The sequence below is a fragment of the Peromyscus eremicus genome, chromosome 14, assembly GCF_949786415.1.
Source record: "Peromyscus eremicus chromosome 14, PerEre_H2_v1, whole genome shotgun sequence".
Classification (NCBI taxonomy): Eukaryota; Metazoa; Chordata; class Mammalia; order Rodentia; family Cricetidae; genus Peromyscus; species Peromyscus eremicus.
Window position 1 is genome coordinate 28,371,043 of NC_081430.1, and position 20,848 is coordinate 28,391,890.

The 20,848-nt window shown below is 39.0% G+C and overlaps 1 protein-coding gene and 1 long non-coding RNA gene across 2 annotated transcripts in view; both read right to left on the minus strand.

Annotated features, from left to right (window-relative positions):
* Window positions 1-3,044: 3,044 nt before the first annotated feature.
* Window positions 3,045-4,504, minus strand: LOC131924186 (uncharacterized). Its single transcript, XR_009382815.1, has 2 exons — window positions 4,392-4,504; window positions 3,045-3,211 (listed from the first exon to the last, which is right to left on the minus strand). It is a non-coding gene; the product is annotated as an uncharacterized LOC131924186 (long non-coding RNA).
* A 1,810-nt stretch (window positions 4,505-6,314) lies between these two features.
* LOC131924112 (protein transport protein Sec23A-like) overlaps window positions 6,315-20,848 on the minus strand; it is a 71,530-nt gene continuing 56,996 nt past the window's right edge. The window contains exons 16-20 of the mRNA XM_059279337.1: window positions 19,633-19,794; window positions 16,493-16,579; window positions 12,934-13,089; window positions 10,782-10,847; window positions 6,315-7,664 (exon numbers count right to left, since the gene is read on the minus strand). Coding sequence (XP_059135320.1) covers window positions 7,575-7,664; window positions 10,782-10,847; window positions 12,934-13,089; window positions 16,493-16,579; window positions 19,633-19,794 — 561 coding nt within the window. The 3' untranslated portion in view covers window positions 6,315-7,574. The remainder of the gene's footprint in view (window positions 7,665-10,781; window positions 10,848-12,933; window positions 13,090-16,492; window positions 16,580-19,632; window positions 19,795-20,848) is intronic.

Here is a 20,848-nt window from a genome sequence, read left to right on the forward strand (position 1 = left end):
AAAATCAGTTCCTAAGATTTAGGGGGACAGTTTATAAGCAAAACCTGTGACTAAATATGAAAATATTTTTAGAAGAATTTTTATGGACTAGAGAAGTGATTACAGGGCAAGAGTCAAGTGGATGGATCTCAGTTGAAGTCTCCGTGAACTAAATGAAGAATACATAGAACAGAGCTGTTCCCAGGACAAGCTGATTTAGAATCATCCTTAGGAATCAAAATGATGAGAATTTTCTATGTATCATTTATATTCTTCTTGTGAATAAATATATAGCAAATGGCTTGGATTAATGCCAAGTTAATACAGTAGATTCCACGTGAGCTATGAGCTAAACCATCACATGGAAGTGTAGATGAAATGATTTCTTAACCCAGCACCGGACAAAATGAGGCCATTGTTAAGTGGGACTGTCTGTAGTTGAGAGGCTTTTAAGAGATGCAAAAATCATCAGGCTGATAGTGCCCACTGAGTGATTAGAGGTGTGATGCCTCACACACTAAACAAGTTTAAAGGGACAGATGGAGACAAAAATACAGTATTAAGATCAATCCACGTGAGTCTATCTATCTAGTGGGTAATAGGGATTTATTAAGATATAAATTGAGGAAATACACTCATGAATACAGAACAGAGTAGACAGCTGAAGTCGTCATCTGATCTGACTGGGAGTGAATCCACCTTGAAGGCAGGAGCAGGGAGAAGAGGCATGTGACCCTTCTCCCTCTCCTTTTAAGAGGTCACATACAATGGCAGAAAGTACAGCTTCCTTCAGGCCCTTTAACCTAAGGTCATGGGCAGAGCAAATACCACTACATTTCCCCTTTTTATCTAAATAAGAAGGTTCTAAACTTAATGCAAACTATATACAATAACAATGATTATCAAGTATTATCCAGGAAAAATAAAGGGTAATAACATAAACAAAAATGGAACTACAACGAACAAGAATAACATCAAATAAGAAAGACATGCTAAATGTCCAGAAATGTCCAGAACATAGGTAAATGACAAATTACCAAGATTACTCTAGGATCTGTTCTATCTTGAAGATTCTAACTCTAGTACTGTATGTTCAAGCTAAGATATGAGAAGATAGTAACTGTAACTATCTAGTCTTCAACTCCATCAAAGACCTGAGAAGGAACATAATACCTGGGAAAACAGAAATACAAGCAAACAATTTCCGAAAATTCTTTCGAGAATAGACAGAGACAGCTGGCAGCCTGGACAGTCACCTAAAGTTTATCAGCATCATTGAGGCATCCAATTTCGCTACAAGCCTAGAGTATCTGACAGACCATTTTGAGAAGCAGGAATTTTGAATGACCATCTTACCCTGTCTTGGCAGAGTTCAATAGTCACTTTTCCCTGTGTCCTGCTCATCTGGAAAGGACAGCGTTCATACCGTCAACAGTCGAGGCAAGGGTGGTTCTTTACCCAGCAGGCCATTTTGTGCCAAGAAGACAAACTTCCAAATGGAAATGTCTAGAAGCCCAACATTCTCTCAAGATCATATTGGTACTGCCAGGAGGAGCAATCATGTCTCACGTCAGCAGAATTCTGAGTTATTTAAATGCCATATTTTCTAGGTCTATGAAGTGTTTGAAGATTACCTATCCATCTGACATATGTTTTTATAAATCTGGAGAACCTAACTAATATAACTATAGAAATGGCAAGCATGGGTGACTATAGTAAGTCTTATCTACCTAAATAACCTAAGGACTAAGGCTTCACATTAACAAGGTAAACAGTCTGTAAACAGATGTACAGTATAAGGACAATGACCTCAAAATTGTAACAATACACAAAATATCTTAAAGCTAGAAATGTATAATGAAATATGCAATATGACAGCAATATCATTAATATGTATCAACATACAAAATATTTCAAATAGTAGAAATATACGTACAATACAACAAATATAGTTTTGTATTTGTATCAGTATACAAATTATCTCAAATAGAAATATAAGAATAGTTTACATTTATATCATTTATATCAAATATACAAGAATCTATATCAGTGCAAATTATCCAAGGCTGATAGTTTGCTAAAACAGTTTACTAGTAGATACAATAATCTACCTTAATATACTATACCTATCCATTCCCCCTTTTTCTTTTCTAAAGGAGAATACTGACTGTAAATTTTATTGTTCCACCCCCAAACCTACAACCATCCATCCATAACCCTGAGAAAAATGAAACATTTGGGAGAGGAGGCGTCATTTTCTTAGAATTGCTTCCTGCCATTTAGGGGGCAATGGTTTAAATATTTAGGTCTCAACAGAACTAGCTGTAGAGTCTGCAGCCAGTCTCAGAGTAGCGGATAAGATTGTCTGAGATTCTGTCTGGAAAAGGGGAAGTGCTGTGGGATGTATGCTGTGAATGTGTGTTGTTGCTCTGATTGGTTGATAAAGCTGCATTGGCCTATGGCAGGGCAGGATGGGGTTAGGTGACACATTCAAACTGAAGACCAGTTGAAGAAGGGTGGAGTGGGAGAGACACCAGCCCGCCGCCCAAGGAGCAACATGCCAATAGACCAGTAATGCCACAGCCACGTGGCAATACATAGATTAATAGAAACGGGTTAACTTACGAAGAAAGAGCTAGCTAGCAAGAATTCATAGCCTTAGGCCATACAGTTGGTAGTTAATATAAGCCTCTGAGAGATTATTTTATAAGCATGTGGACAGAGGGTGGGAGAAATTTGTCCCGACCACAGGGACGAGCAGAACTAGAGAAACTTCTGGCTACAATACAGTAGCTTTCTTTTTGATAGGGCCTGGTAGTATAGTTCAGCAGTACTCTGTGCTTAGCATGCATAAAGACATAGACTCAAACACCAACATTACACACATTTGCACACACCACTTTCAGGGCCAGGTGCAGTAGATCACATGCCTTTAATCCCAGCACTGGGAAGGCAGAGGCAGGCAAATTTCTTTGAATTTAAGTCAAGCTTAGTGTACAGTGAGTTCCAGGCCAGCCATAGCTAAAAAGTGAGTGCATCTCTCAAAAAAAAAAGTTCACTTTCCATGATTATTTAGCCCTTGTTTATTCAGTGTGCTAGTTACAAAGGTCTGTGTTGAAGTACATGTATTTTCCATTACTGATGAAGACCTTCTGTTGTTGGAAACTGAGATGACTCAGCAGGTAAAGGTACTGGCCTCCAAGCCTGATGACCTGAGCTCAATCCCTGGAACCTGCATGATAGAAGGAAGGAATTGACTTCCACAAGTTGTCCTCTGATCTCCACACATAGTTGTGCATACAAATAAATAAATAAAAGTAACTTTAAAAATTTTTAAAGTCCTAATCTATTTAGAAAGTTATAAATATTAATTCTGCTGGATATTGTTAAATAAGACAACTCAACTTGGTAAAACTTGTCTTTCCTAAGAAAATAGATGTCAGGTGGTGGTGGCACATGCCTTTAATCCCAGCACTCAGGAAGCAGAGGCAGGAGGCTCTTTGCAAGTTCAAGGCCAGCCTGCTCTACAAAGCAAGTTCCAGGACAGTCAGAGCTATTACATAGAGAAACCCTGTCTTGGAAAAAAAAGAAAAAAGAAAAGAAAAAGAGAAAGAAAAAAGAAAAGGATGAAAATATAAAAAGGCATCTCCTGGAACTCTGTCTCAATATGCCACAGATTTCACTTGTAAGTTGGTTGGGAAATATTGGATCCCTATTCATTCCAACACAGTCACCAGGACCTTTGTTCCACAGGTAAGTTGAATTTAGAAGCAATGGTCAAAGGAACTCACGGCCATGCTTCAAGCTTTAGCACACTCCGGGAGCCATTTTGCAGCAGCAGCCATCGGTGCGCCTACATCTCCATGTCCCAGCACCAAGTCTATGCTTCTCGACTGTGTTATTCCTCTGTCCACCCTCTTTCCTCTCGTCACCGAAAGCCTGGCGCCCTCTGAATTTTCCTATTCAGCCTTTCTAGAATATAACTGCTCATTAACCACCATTATCCTTAGCTGGAAACTTTTTCATACCACACTGTTTCATAGATCAGCAGCCAGTCTTCGGACTCAGTAGTAGAGAAAACTGGGTCACGGCCCTTTGCTTAAGGAAGAGACTGACACTGGTTGCTTACTTCAGCAAAGCAGCAACTGAGAGGATGTGAACATGATCACTGACAGGTCTAATCTCCTGTGTTGAGGATTTGGGTATTTTATTCTGGATGGGTAATTAACAGGTTTTTATCTAGTATAGGAATAGATCAGAACATAGCATACAACATTAGCTACATCATTTTCAAATCTATTTTGCGATTACCTTAACAAAAGTTAGCATGTTTTAACATATCCCCATTTGACAGTCACCACTTTAATAATTTAATCATAAAAATGCATCAACCTGGGCATGGTGGCACATACCTTTAGTCCCGGCACTAGGGAAGCAGAATCTTTACCAGTTTGAGGCCAGCTGGGTATGCATGGTGAGTCCCAGGAAAGCCAAGACTACACAATGAGACCCTATCAGAAAAAGAAAGAAAAGAGAGAGAGAGAGAGAGAGAGAGAGAGAGAGAGAGAGAGAGAGAGAGAGGGAGGGAGGGAGGGAGGAAGGAAGGAAGGAGGAATCACTCCACAAAGCTATTTGCTGAAGGGTGGAGATTTTCCAATCCAGTAGTCAGTTTCCTTCAGCAGATTCAGGAAGTCTCCAATGTTACAGACAGCTAACGATAGAGACTTAGATCCACAAGGAGCCAACGGAGGAGCAGATGTGGCCGTCACTATTCAAGCTGAGTAAGCAGAGCAACTGTGCTTGCCGCTCTTGCCAAAGAACCTGCAATAATAAAACAATAGCTCCCTGAAACCAAGCTGGACTGGAGACTTTAAATGGGAACTAATCATGAGTCACTTACTATGACCATGTGAGGAGTTTGCATGGCACTCAATAAATAAATATAATTTAAAAAGCATTGCACAGCAAACAAGTCTCTGGTCCAAAATCAGATCATAGTGAAATTTATTTTTTTAGCTTCAGGTAGTCATGTCCATAAACTCTGTAATAGTTAGCTAACCAATTACTAAACATAGACTTAAGTAGGAGCATTTCATAGTATGTATTGGCATTCTTCTACAAACCCCTAAAAAGTGAGATCTTTCTTAATTAAGAACAACTGTTAATTGAGCCATTTCACAATTTATTACTCAGGATCTTATTTTCTTAACATCCCTATTAAAATACAGAACATAATTCTGGGTGTTATAGCCAGGATTCAATGAAAACATTCTCTTCAGTTAAATGATATTGTACTCCCATTAATATTTCAGCAACTTGATAGCTTTTTTAATAGAAATACTTCCTTGCTGAAAAATATATATTTGATAAATCAGTAGGGCTTAATGTTCTCATTAAAAATAGAGTTTTAGAATTAAACATCATAAGAGCCCATGCGTGACAGCATAATCCATGCCCAAGGGAAGAAGACTGTGTCTGACACTCTGCTGCCTACTTACCTTGTTAGTTCCTAATAAATAGTTAAAGAAGAGCCATCTCATCTAGCTGCATAACTTAAGATGTCAGTTCCATGCCCATGGTCCCCAAACCTGAGTCTTGGGATTTCAAAATGCACATTGCCCACTGTCCATCTTCCCATGAAAGTTCCAGAATACAGAAGATGCATTAGACTCCCACGGTGGCAGCGCTGATATCTCGTTGGAGCTGTTAAAACTGAAAACTCTCCGAAAGAATGCATGGCGGTATTTTCTCACCACACACACACACACACACACACACACACACACACACACACACAATCTCACACGCAGTGTTTCTGTACAAATTCAAGCAGAAGCAGCACTGAGTGGGATGCTCGTGTTTCTGTTGAATTTTACCTCTTCACAAATATTTCCAAACATTTAACTATCAGCATCTCGTGAAAATTTAACGAAGATTAATTTTTAAACTTCTGGAGATTAAGTTATTTTTAAACTGCCTTGAAGAAAGGAATCTAAGCCACTACACAAGGTGAAATGTGATCCCTCCTTTTTGGAGCTGCTTAGGAGATGTTCCACTTCAGAGAGATCTTTATTCATAATTAATCTCCAGATTTGTTATTCTTAAGAAAAGATTCTAATCCCTATGACAATTGATTTTGTGGATTTTTGAAACAAACAGCAGAGGCAGACAGATCTATATGAGTTTGAGGCCAGTATGGTCTACATAATAAGTTCCAATACAGCCAGAGTTACATAGTGAAACTCTATCTCAAAAAAAAAAAAAGTACAGTGATCTAGTTTTACATTAAGCTTTCCAGACTTTATTAGATTGTAAAATAACCAAGAAAACAGAGAAAGAGAAAGGTATATTTTATTGGCATTTTGGCCTAGCACAGTTCAATTCCAGTAACACAGAACAAAGCGATTTATTTCAACAGTAGAGTATAACAATTAGATGTTCCTGCTTTCCCATCGTCTGATTGTGTTCATGCAAGTACACTCACAGTCACCACTGCCCTTAGCAACTACCAGAGCACCACCTTGCATTTGCAGCACTTGGTACATAAAACTCATTGTCAAACTTATCTGCTTTAGCAATGTAAACATTTGCTACAAGTAAACTTGAAAGGTAAAAGTGAATGATACTAATCAATAAATCAAATAGAACTATCTCCACATGATATAGCTAAACATTATATAATACTGTCTCAGTAAGAACCACAAATTAATAAATTTCACAAGGAACCTGAAACAAAAAGTGAAGTGAAAACTCCTAAAGTGGTGTTAAAATACTGAAGGACACAATGGAAAATTTATCTAAGAAGGGAAAACAACAAAATGATATAACAAAAACAAAATATGGTTAATAATTACAATAGTCTTTTTACTTCCAAGAAATTTTCATCACCCTGACAACATGCTTTATTTTCCTAGCTTCCTTAAAAAATTACTCTGGTTAGTCACATGAGTTGGGTACTTGGTGGGAATTTCACATTTAATGTCAGCTATGAGGTTGTAACCTCACTCAGATTTTTTAGCTCTAATGATTTTTGCAAGTCTCCAAAAACATTAAATTCCCTTCATAAGAATTACTACTATAAAGTCAAATAATTCCTAAATAAATCACACAAACAAATCCACTTTAACAAATACAGAATGGGGTATACATGTGTGCTAAAAAACACAGGAAAATTACTTGACAAAGAAGCAAACTCTTCACATGACATCACTACTAATTTGTTCCTTTCTGGCTGCCATTAAATACTCCTAACAGGTCAGTGCGGATACCCAGTGCCACTGTGGATCTGTCTGCAGTATACAAATAAGTGCTATCTGTAATACAAAGCAGACCATTCTAACTCTTTAAACATATTAAATCATAAAGACCTCAAATTTATAAAACCCGTTATAATACTGTACCAAGCAAAACCAACTTGTTCTCATTGCTCTTGTTATATTTCAGCTTAATCATCGATATTTGTTCATATGTCACTTCAGATCATACTGCCACAAAACAGATTTGGAGAGCGATCTCTGTTGCTTCCACAGATAAATGGAAAAAGCAAAAGAAACTGGAATAGTGTTTCATCTTAAGTGTCTAACACATCTGGCATGTCAAGCAGCACTTGACACAGCAAGTTTCTTCAAATGATCCATAAACACTTGTAAACTAACGTCATCTGTGAGAATAGGTGCTCCAGACTCCTGGAGGAAAAGAGAAGGATTTGTGATTAAAATACAGGGCGGTACTGAGGAATGCACATGGAAATCTACAACAGACAAGGACCTCATTTTAAATAGAGTAATGGCTACCACAGGGCCCTGCTTCCTGAGAGGGAACTCATCTAAATGCCCAGAATGGCCTGAGCAGCAGGTCTGTCTGTGGTGTAGGGGCTGCTCCTGAAACTCAAGCCTCTGTTAGGAAATAACTATCTCAGGATGGGGCTGGTCACCACTAAGACCAATAGTGTCAGAGTAGAGGGTTAGGGCTTTCAGATGGCCTGACCTGGTAAGGATGCAGGGAAAGAAGAGCCATCACTGCTGGTGGAAATGTGTAGCCACCCTAGACACATTACAGATATTCTTCAAAAAAACACTGCTTACTATTTTGACTTAAGTGTGAACCAATGACAATGTTAGAGATTCATTCAAACAACACAGCAAAAGCAGAGCTGCCATTTGACCCAGCTGTACCACCTCTGAGCATTTACCCAAGGATCTAAGTCCTGCCACAGAGATGATAATGCTTGCATGCTCACATTTATTACTGAACTACTACTCACAATAGCTAGGCTATGGAACCAGCCAAGATTTCTATGAACAGATGAACAGATACAAAAAACAATGTGGTACACATGCACAGTGGAACATTATGTAGATGCAAAGAAATCATAACATTTACAGAAAAGTGGATGAAACTTGAAATTATTAAGTAAGCCAGACTCAAAAAAAACACATTTCTCTTACCTAAGCTTGAGAGAGAGAGAGAGAGAGAGAGAGAGAGAGAGAGAGAGAGAGAGAGAGAGAGAGAGAGAGAATGAGATAAGACTAGGAAGGATATGATGAGAGAGGAAGAAGTAATTTTAATGAGGGTGTTGCAATGGGATACAGTTGTCATAGAAGAAGAAGGGAGTACTTGGGGCAAGAAAAGGGACTAAGATGTGGGACACTAAAAAGGCAGAGGGACAGGGAGACAAATTAGAACAAAATATGAGGGCTAGAGGGATGGCACCAACTGTTCAGGGAGCTCGCTACTTTTGCAGAGGACCCGAGTTACATAGCAAGGAAGGACCCATATCAGGTGGTGCACAATTCACTGTAACATCAGCCCTAGTGAATCTGTTTCCATCTTCTGGTCTTCACAAGCACGGCACTCACATACACACACACACACACACACACACACACACACACACACACACAGACCTATATTGTAATTAAAAATAAAGTCTTAAAAAAATTGCAACAACAAAGCCAGGCAGTGGTGGTACACGCCTTTAATCCCAGCACTCAAAAGGCTAAGGAGGGAGATCTCTGTGAATTAAAAGCCAGATTAGTCTACAGAGCACATTCCAGGGTAGCCAGGGCAGCTACACAGAGAAACCCTGTCTCAAAAAAACAAACACACACTCTCTCTCTCTCTCTCTCTCTCTCTCTCTCTCTCTCTCTCTCTCTCTCTCTCTCTCCAGTAACAAAATTTAAAAACTAAGACAAATAAAATACATCCAAGATTAGACATTGAGGCTCAAGATTTACATCACTTAGGATATGAAGCACTGCATAACAGTGTTACAGTGATGCCCTCTTCAGGCCATTCACAGGTAACACTTATCAATGGAGTTTTGTGTGCATGTGTGTGTGTGTGGGTGTATGTGTGTTTTCTTTTTTATTATTATTATTAAAAGTCATCATTAAAAGCCTTTTTCCCCACATCTGTCTCACAAGCCGGGATCTTGTTTCTATATTTTGATTATTCGTCAACCTGTTTCTTATTTCAGAAGCATAAATACCATCCAAAATGTTTCTGATATCCTTACTTCTAACTTGTTACTGGCTGAATCAAACTGGTTGAATTTGAAACAAGTTCACTATCATTCCCCTCGAGGACTAAATCATCTTTCTGGGACTGAGATACTGAATAAACAACATGTGTCCTCCTATGGACTCTGGATATTTACACTGATAAAATGTGAGCACACACAGACCCCACCCTGTGAGGAAGCCCAGTATGACGCCCTTCATCATGTTGTGCACTGACTACAGACAGTACAGACAGCAGCCAGTTCCTTTCCATCCCCCACCAGCCCTCGGCCCAGAGCAACATCTTATTCTTCCCAAGGAAACTGAGTTCAACACAGATGTGACTAAAGTTCTCCCAGAGACTTCCTTGGGAGCTCTTCACAATAACTATACACCCCTTCACAGTGATGTTGACATTTTCTGGAATGCTGACACTGAGTGCTGAGAATGGCCGACATCCTCATAGCACATGAGGCAGAGAAGAGTTTTACATTTTTTCCGTTGGGGGCATTCAAGGTCCTCCACAATTCAATCCACAGTTCTACAATTCATCTCTATCTACACTCTTTCACTTAGCCCATACTTTCTGAATTCCCTACTCTCCATAGAGTTCCACCCATGGAGATAAAAGCCTTCCTTAAACCAAACAGTCCTTTCATGGAGCTCTTTCCTCCTCACACACCCTCTCCTGTCACCACCATGGGGCCGATTCTTCTTCCACCCCTCCATCCTTTCTAGTTCCCTGTAGTCACACTTTGCATATTCTGTCCTGTACTGCACTGATGTGGCTTATCTCTAGTACTGGACCACAAGCTCTCCACAGGCTGGGGAGGCTGTCATCACACACCCTGGAGTGCCAGCACAGAGCCCATGCAGACTGGATATTCCAAAAGCGTTGGCATGCGGCATCAAGAGGTAGGACTTGAACCAATCTAAGACATGGAGATAATTATTTCCAGGCTTCTTGCCTCCCTTCTTAACCACAATCCTTGGGCCCTCCTGGCTTACTGTGGTCTTCGGTAGCTCATAGCTTGAGTTATCATATGCCTGTCTTTTAGACTTTATTGCTTTTTATCTCCAGTGTATTGGTGCTAAACTTGGAATCTGGAGAGGTTCTATGTGACAAGATTGCTTTTTTATTTTCTAATAAAATACTAGCACCAAATACTAATTATATTTTCTACTCTTTCCTTATATTTTCCCACAGAAATCATCATTAAATACACAGGGAAAATGTGGCTTTTACTAAAATAACTAAGAACACAAAAAGAAATTATTTCCAGGACTCTTATTCACACTAACCTGCCCCCAGGCATACATGTTATTATGAGTCTGTGAAGGGTTCACCTTTGAAAGGAGTAAACGTGCCTAAAAAGCAAAAATAAACAAACAAAAAAATAAATAAATAAATAAATAAATAAATAACAGTACCAATCAGAAACAGACTTTAGTAAGATAAGCTACATAAACATACCATCTAACACCAACTTAACTGAATATACTGGTAAAATTAACTTTGTTAAAGTTTAACACTTAAAAAGATTACATTTTAAAATGCACAGGCCATGGTATAAATAATGTATTCTTTCAACATTACATATTTGTAACAAACACAAAATAATAAACTACTGAATCCCAAACTCAGCATATGAAAATCATATGTATAGAACTAGAGAGATGGCTCAGCAGTTAAGAGCACTGGTTGCTCTTCCAGGGGACTGGGGTTGGGTTCCCAGCACCCACGTGACTCAAAACCACCTGTAACTATAATCCTAGGGAATCCCATCCTTCTCCTCACTTCCTTTGTCCCTGCATGAATGTAGTGCACAAACATAAATATTGGCAAAACACCCAAGCACATTAAATGTTTTAAAAATGTTTTGATTGTAAACATAAAAATTATTTTAAAATGAGTCTAAAAACACAGTTTTTACCAACTAGTCTGAAACACCTCATAAAATGATGCAAACAAAAAATATGAAAATCTATATTCTTTTACTTTAATGAACCTCAAACTTTTTAAGCCACAGGTGGTAACTTTGGCAAGATTTTATCCATCCTCTACTACAGCTAATCATCATGAAATCAATAAGTAAATAAATAAGGAAAATAACAATACACATTAAGATATTGATAAGTGAATTCATCAGAAATTTTAATTCATTTTAGAAGAACAAAGGCAATCTAATCTTTTGAAATTTAGAATCATACAACATCTTTTTCTGCTCTGAAGTAGCACTAGTCCTAGGGTAAGAAACCTAGAATTCAATTACTAAGTACTAGTGTTGGCTGGCTTACAAATGTAATCTCACTATCAGGAGGCTGAAGCAAAAGGAACGTTCAAGGTGAACCTGAGCTACACAGTAAGATACTGTTTCTCAAAAAGGAAAAAAAAAATCTTCGCTCCATCATTTAATGTGCTTCTTTGACTACAAATAATCCATCTTAATTCTATTACATATAAAGTAGAGACAACAATAGAATTGGCCTGAGGCTCAAATGAAGGAGGCATGGAAAACGCAGTCTCAATACATGATAGTTCACATTGTAAATAGTAAAACTAATCATTGACACTGTATCTAAAGTTGGGGAATATCACTGTGCTAGATACTTTGGACACAACAATAAGCAAACTATGTCCCTGCCTTATGTATGGAGCAAGTAAACCGTGTAACAACTTACAATTAGAGTACTATTATACCTCTTGCCAGAACAACACTGGCCAAGTTTCATGAATGCATGCTAAACAGCCCTAACTTGACCATGTATGAGTATATGCACAGATCTAGTCACTCCTCTGAACTCTAACAACCGTGAAGCCTTTTTTGGGGCAGGGGCAGGGGGATTGGTTTTTCTAGTCAGAGTTTTTCTGTGTAACAGCCCTAGATGTCCTGGAACACACTTTGGAGACAAGGCTGTCCTCTGACTTACAGAGATCTACCTCCTCTGCCTCCCTCAGTGCTGGGATTAAAGGCGTGCACCACCAGGCTGCCTCATAAAGCCCTTTTTAACACCACAGTGTTTTCCTTAACCTGAGAAGTTACTTTCTACCAAACTGAAACAAATTACCAAAACTTCACATTCATAGGCCTTACCAGTGAACAGATTTAAGGAGTAGGAGAAGAGGGAGAGAAAACTGTGGTTGGTATGTAAAATGAATGAAAAAATTAAATGGAAAAAAGTACCCTAAATGATTTTCCAAACAGTTCTTATGTTTTTGCTAATCTACAGCTGGCACACTGTCAGGATGGCCAATCATGGCTGCTGTGAACTAGAGAATGCTGGCTGTTTTAGGAAACTAGGCAGTAACTGTAATGCTTTGTTCTCAAAGCCGCCCTCCCCTCCCGTCTCCTTCCCTTGCCCTTGGCCCTGTGTGGTAGATGCTCTCATTACAAACAACACAAGCAGGAACACTCACTGCAGCCTGCACACACAACACAGGGACGCTCCTCACCTGGCTTCCACCATGCTCAGTGTCAATGTATCTCGGCATTGGAAATCTGGAGTGCAGAATCTCCTGGGCGTCATCGACTGGGGCTTGCAGAAGGTGCCGGAAGTTCTCATATTCTGGCATGTCCTGGTATCCCGACTTCCGCCATTGTGCTATAGTCTAATTTTACAACAATTAAAGGAATGATTTTAAATTTCTTGGTGATCTAAATTTCTTGAGTAGAATTTTCTTCAAAGGAAGTTATCAGAAAACCAGATAAGAGAAAATACTCTCACTTATCTAAGTTTCTAAAGTTACAAGTACTTATTTCAACAGAGAAAATGGAAGTAAAAGAGTATATTACTAAATATAAAATTAGCATATTTCCTCTCCAATTTAAGAGTAAAACAAAAGCAGGTGCACTAAACATACCTTGTAATCTCAGCTGCTCAGAAAGTTGAGGCAGGGTTACTTAAGCTCAGAGTTCAAAAACCAACACAGACTCTGAGTAAGCCTCAGGAAGAAGGAAAGGAAGGACAGAAGGCAGGAAGGGAGGAAGGAAGGAAGAAAGGAAGGAGTCTAATAGAAAAACAGGTTTAAAGGCAGAGCAGGCATGATGGTGCACACCTGTAACCCCAGCACTGAAGAGGTAGAGGCAGCAGGATCAACACAAGCTTGAAGCCAGCCTGGCCAATCTACCAAGTCCCAGACCATCCAGGGCTACAAAGGATGACCATGTTTCAAAAACTGAAAACAAAAGGAACAAAAAGAAATGTAAAGTAAAATTATACTGTGTTTAAAACATAAAACAAAAGAAATAGAAATGCCAGAAAAAAAGTTAAAACACTATCATATCAAATTAGTATTTACTAAAATATATCCTTCCTTTTCTGTGAGGGGTTTCAACCGAGAATTCCTAGACACTTCAAAAGTCGACTTTCAAGAAGTCTTCACCAATGGAGTTACATTCTTTTGTTTTGATTTTTTGTTGTTGTTGTTGTTGTTGACAAAATCTCACTATACAATCCTGGAACTGGCTTTGTAATCCAGGCTGACCTCGAAGTCACAGAGATCTGCCTGCCTCTGCCTCCTGAATGCTGGGATGAAAGGCATACACCACCATGCTGTTAGAGTTAAATTCTGATAAGAGAAATAAACTAAAAACAATGATAGCAATAATATTATAAAAACAATGCATTGTAGAAGGGCAACTGTATCCACTTTTATATTAAATAAATGAGTCTAGAGCCATATTAATTAATTCTGAATTTTAAGGCTGGTTTGGAATCCAAGTTATCTGACTCAGTCAATGTATAATCTGTATAACTTCATATTCTGTATCTCAAAGATTAATGTAATTTGACATCTCATATTAACAAAGTTAAAGCAAAAATTACCATTAAAGGCTGGCGGTGGTGGCACATGCCTTTAATCCCAGCACTCGGGAGGCAGAGCCAGGCAGATCTCTGAGTTCGAGGCCAGCCTGGTCTCTAAAGCGTGTTCCAGGAAAGGTGTAAGGCTACACAGAGAAACCCTGTCTCGGAAAGAAAAAAAATTACCATTAAAGAAAAAGAAAAAACCTGTCTCTGTTATTCTTCTTAAAATATAAGGTACATTAGATACTGGCATCAATTAAAAATAAAGAAATTAGCCGGGCGGTGGTGGCGCATGCCTTTAATCCCAGCACTCGGGAGGCAGAGCCAGGCGGATCTCTGTGAGTTCGAGGCCAGCCTGGGATACCAAGTGAGTTCCAGGAAAGGCACAAAGCTACACGGAGAAACCCTGTCTTGAAAAACAAAAAAAAATAAAGAAAGAAAGAAATAAAGAAATTGTAGTTGGAGAAGTGGTTCAGTGCTTAAGAGCATTTTGCAGAGGGTCCAAATTCAGATCCTAGCACTCACATCAGGAAGTTCATAGTTGCCTGTAACTCCAGCTCTTCTAACTCCATTAGCACCTGCACTCATGGGTACATGGGTGCCCATGAGTAAACATACACATTTAAAAACAAATCTTTAAAAATACAAAACAAAAATATAATTAAAAATTTTTGAGACAGGGTCTCACCATGTAGCCGCTTGGCCTAGAACTTGCTATGTAAACCAGATTGGCCTCAAACTCACAGAGCAGACTTCCAAGTGCTGGATCAAAGACATGTCACCAAGCCCAGTGCACAAATCCTTCTTAAAATACTGGATAGTACTATTTAAAAGGATATTAGAGGGCCAAGTATGGTGGCTAACACCAATAATCCCACCATAGGAGGTTGAAACAGGAGAATTATGAGCCCAAGGGAAGGCAAGACTATTATATCACACAGTGTCTCAACACTCAGCCATCCTCGTCAATAAATAAAATCTAAAATAATTTACAAATATGGTAACCACGAAAATAAATCCTATAATTGATAATACACTACACTACAAGCTCAAGCAGGGATCCAGGAAAACTGGAAGTGCCTTCCAAACTGCCCATGGCAGTATTTTCATACATGGAGGACAGACTAAGCAATGGCTGAATGAATAATGCAGGAATAGACTTCTGCTAAATACCCAAAGTAAAGCTCAACAGCTACCCACTCTGGTCTTTTAACCTCTCAGCACTTCAAAAACTTATAAATTTCCATTTATGCCTTACATGAGTTTTCAGGTTATAGGGAACATGTAGAAAAGCCTTTAGATTACATATAGCAATGAAAAAGCAAGTTAGCCCATTGACAAAAGCTGACTTTTTCCCTCCATTTCTTTAGGTGAAACCCAAGAGTGTGACAGGTCCATGGTTATACTTTCATAGTACTGTGCTTTGTGTAGATCCATTTGTCCACTAGTGTGTGAACAAAACAACAAAGTAAACACAAGCAAGCTCAGTATGACTGACACCCAAAATCCTATACCATGAAGAATCGCATTGTGTATGTACTGGTTGAGTATTTTGTATATAAATCCATGAGAGCAGAAGCACTATGGATTTCAGGTACTTTCATGTATTTATATATATATATATATATGTATAAGTATGTGTAAATTCATATTAAGATACTTGGGGGGATAGGTACCAAGCCTAAATACAAAATTCACTTAGGTATAAATACTTCTTGTGCCTGAAGACAATACTATACATTTTAAATAATTTTGAGCATTAGGGCCAGCAAGCTGGCTCCGTGGGTAAAGGCAAATGCCTCCAAGCCTGAGGACGTAGTTTGATGCCAGGGACTCATAAGAGAGGGAAAGAACTGATTCACACAAGTTATCCTTTGGTCTCTGCACAAAAACAAACAAACAAAATAACAATGTGCATGTATTACTCTCTACATATAAAAAAACCAAAACTATTTTATTCAAAAAATTTAAATAATAACTATCAACATGAAAAAACAGGATTTTACATCTGTAACATTTTGTTACTCAAAATGTTTGGATTTTGGAGTACACTGAATTTTTAATTTTTGTATTAGACAGTCAACCTGTATCTTACTATAAATCAAGGCTTAGCATGGACTAAATATGAGCCACACATTTGAAAGAGAAAACTTTTTACTCTGAGTGAAAAGATTTTACATACATAACTTTAAATGCTATTGTCTTACCTCACCATGATAAATCAAAATCTGGAAAAACGTGTCCATGAGAAGAATGCGATCCGCAAGAATGCTGCTGCTGTCCAGAAGAACTGGCTGAAAGGAAGCAATGATAGAGATGAAGGTTATCGTTTGCAGTTACTTAGTTTTAAATTTGCATACAAGGTGTTGGATATAACAGTGCCATCCAGGAAAGTGTGCTGTTGTAGCTCCTTCTCCCTTCATCTTAGTTTTTCAATGTTCAATTCATCAAATGTTGCCTGACATTGTGAATTCTCGGTGTATTTCATTTTTCTAAGGAAACTCTCTAACATTGAAGTAACAATTTTAAAGTCAATGTGCCAGGCATGATGGTGCCCAACTTCAATCTCAGCACTTGGGATGCACAGGCAGGAATGTCTGTGAGTTCCCAGCCAGCTTGGTCTACACAGCAAGCTCCAGATCAGTCAAGGCTATAAAGAGAGACACTGCCTCAAAAAATAAAATTTAAAAGAATTGAGGGGAAATCAGAGACGATCCCTAAGCCTGGTGACAGTTACACTGAGGGAATAATGAAAGCCTTAGGATATAAGACATTTAGGGTACATGAGAAAATAGCTCTGAGTATGAAAAGGAGCATCCTGAATTGATTATAAGTTTGAGTAACACACACACAGACTGCATCCAAAGCTACAGTTTTACTGCATCACTTAGATACTGAAGATAAAGAAAATGAAAAGACTGAGCCCTTGCCAAGTAGAGAGGCTTATGCCTGTAATCTCAGCACTTGGGAGGCCGAGGCAGGAGAATCAGTGAGTTCAAGGCTAGCCTGTGCTACACAGTAAGATGCTGTCTCAAAACAATAACAAAACAGATATTAGCCTCTTAATCTCTTTTTAAGGACTTAGATTTAGAAGTCTAAAAGGGGGAACCAGCAAAAATGAGACCCAAAAGCTCTCTGTGGGCAGAAAGAAACTGGGAAGGAATAGTAGGTGACAAAAGCCCAGAGCAAAAGTTTTTGAAGGGAAGAGTCCTCTCCAGAGAAATGCTGTGCAGAGTTCCTTGAAGGAAACTGTTCAACAAGCTTGCTGCATATAAGTTGAGAAGAGAATGTGAAGTCAGAAAGCATAGACAACAGGGTTAGAGAGAGAACAGACAGTACTTGTTGCTCTTTCAGAGGTCCTGAGTTCAGTCCCCAGAACTCACATCAGGCAATCACAACTCCAGGTAACTCCAGCTGCAGTGGACACAACAGCTTCCCGTGTCCTCCATGACCACCCGCATGCATGTGCACATAGTGACACACATACACACACATATGTAAAAATAAATTTAAAGTGTGGGGGCTGGAGAGATGGCACAGAAACCACATGGTGACTGGGAACTGCCTGTAACTCTACTTCCAGAGATCCGACACCCTCTTCTAGCCTCCTCAGACACCAAGCACACACATGATGCTCAGAAATCAAAAAATTCAAATTTAAAAGAAAATACTCTTTTAGCATGGACAACAAATAACTTTGAGTTTAACTGTGTCAGGGAGCAGAGAAATCAAGTGATAATTAGAGAAAATGAAGGAGACAAAGCAAGTTTTTGATGATTTGCTTTTAAAGGTGAGTGTTATTAAAGTTACTATGTTGAAGAGAATGTCCCAGATAGAAGAAGAAAAAAATGGAGAGAGAAAGAAACTAACTCTAAAAGCAAAGCATTACGCAAATGCAGTTACCCAATGGCTGGGGTTGGACAAGGACAGGTGCTCGAGAGGAAGGACTCAGTTCTCTTCTAAGCTATTCTTCAACTCTCCAGTGCAACAGGTAGAAACAAGCCAGGCATGGTGGTGGCGCATGCTTTTAATCCCAGTACTTGGGAGGCAGAGGCAGGCGGATCTCTTGTGAGTTAAAGGCCAGCCTTGGCTACTGAGTGAGAACCAGGACAGCCAGGGCTACAGAGAGAAACCTTGTTTCAAAAAGACAAAAAAAAGTAATCAAAAAGGGCATCATTTTACTCACTATTTTATGAGACTTGAGATATAACAATCCAAAAGATATAATAAACAACCAAATATACTGACCTTCCCTAAGGTACTGTTTCCAAATATATTTATTATATTATTATATAGGTTTTTGTGGAGGCCCAAATCACTCAGGGTCAGAGAATCAGAGCTTGCTTTACCCAGCAGGGCTGAATAAGGAGATGATTTGGCCACAGGCGTGGTTACCAGGTGTTTGAGTGGGTCTACACTTGGCTGTACGGTGTATTGTGATCTAGCAAGGGAAAGGTCACCCCTTGGTATGTTATAAAAAGACTTTTGAATAAACCTTCGAGGCTGTCGGGTATTAATCCTGAGTTTCTGTTTTTCTTTTCATCGGCTAGGTCTCTCTTTCTAGTTATTTTCTCATTCCTCTCTCCTCTTCCTAAGAACCCTTAAAAAAGGTGGGAGCTGGCCTCCCACAGGTTTTTAGGTTTTTGTTTTTGTTTGGTTTTTGTTTTTTGTTTTTCGAGTCAGGGTTTCTCTGTGTAACTCTGGCTGTCCTGGAACTTGCTTTGTAGACCAACCAGGCTGGCCTCAAACTCACAGAGATCTGCCTGCCTCTGCCTCCCAAGTGCTAGGATTAAAGGTGATTACATAGTTTTAAATGGTAAAATGGACAATTCAAATTACCATAAGGAAAAGCTATTTACTTGATTATAGATAAAAATATGAAGACCAGTTTCCCAAAACAACTCAAATGGTGAATTTATCACTCTTCCAAATACATATTTTTAAGATCAATTGTATCGTACATTCTCAAAGGATGAAAAGAAAACAAGGTAGTGACTTGACTATGACAGAATGTCGTGCCAGACATGAAGCTATGAAGTTAGCCATCTCCTCCAGAACCATGATCATTTCTGAGCCTTCAAAGACTAATCATAAACTCTATTGAGCTTTGCCAGCAAAACACTAAACAGTCACCCAAGAGTATCTTCTATAATACCTTTGCATTATTTAATGATATAACCTACCACACCACCTACTACACAGGGAACACTTAAATATTTTTAAATTAATATCTTGCAATCATAATTTAACATTCCAAATTCATTTCAAAACAACAGTTGTTTTCACTTTGTTAATACCACACATCACAGTAAAAAGACAAATCAACTCTCTTGTTTTTTCCTCTTACCTCTGCTGGGCCACTAAAAGAATAGGCATACAGAGTGGGCTGAATCATGATTAGAGACTGTGTTAGATTTTGACGCATGAAATGGTGACGATAATATGAACTCTCATCAGGACTATTGTTAAAAATTTGCAAGAAAGGAGATCTTCTCAAGTGAAACATAAACTACAAGACAAAACAGGTGAGATAGCTTTTACTGATTTTAATATGGCAATAGCAGTTCCATAACAAAACACTTGGTTATATTACTGCATCACATTGGCAACACACACAAATAAAAACACCTTCTGTGTAGTAGGACTGCAGAGATAGCTTAGCACTTAAGTGCACTTACTAATGGACTGAGGGGTATTGGGGCTTCAGTTACCAGAACCCACACTTGGTTCACAAGTCCCTGTAACTTCATTTCAGTGTATCAGAAGCCCTGGCCTCTGCAGACACTTGCACATACATGGTGCACAGAAACTCATACAGGCACATACATAGACACATAAAATAAAAATATAAATGTCTTTTTCAAAACAATATTCTAAAGTATATCCCAAGAAAGCTTGTCCTCATACTTATGAGCTATGTCTGGGCTGGTGAAACAGCTCTACAGTTAAGAGAGCCTGCTAGCATGGGGACTGGAGTTCTGCTCTGGCACCCAAATAACAAGCTACTTGGGGAGGTCAAGGCATACCTAGGCTGGAAACCTTGCCTCAAGAGAAACAAAAGGGCTGTATGATAATGGCGCACACTTTTGATCTCAGCTCTTAGGAGACAGAAGCAGGGGGATCTCTGAGTTTGAGGCCAGCCTGGTCTACAGAGTGAGATCCAGGACAACCAGGGCTACAGACAAACCCTGTTTCAAAAGATCAAAAGGAAAACATTAAAAGTTGAAGTTTCAGGACAAAGCTTTTATAGTCAAACATGAACTGTACTGAAGCACTAAAGATACAAGTGTGTAACCCCAGCACTTGGAAGACGAAGGCAAGAACATGACAAGTTCAAAATGAACCCTGCCTACAAAACGAGACTCCGTCTCAAAAACAGGAAAACACACACACACACACACACACACACACACACACACACACACACACACACACAGGGTGAAGGTGCTGTAAGGCAAGTTAAGCTCACGTCTCCTACCTGGTATGGCACTCTAAAATTGGTCTCAGTGCTGACTATATGCCACCAGATTATCTCCTCAGTAAAATTACAGCACACACCTTCT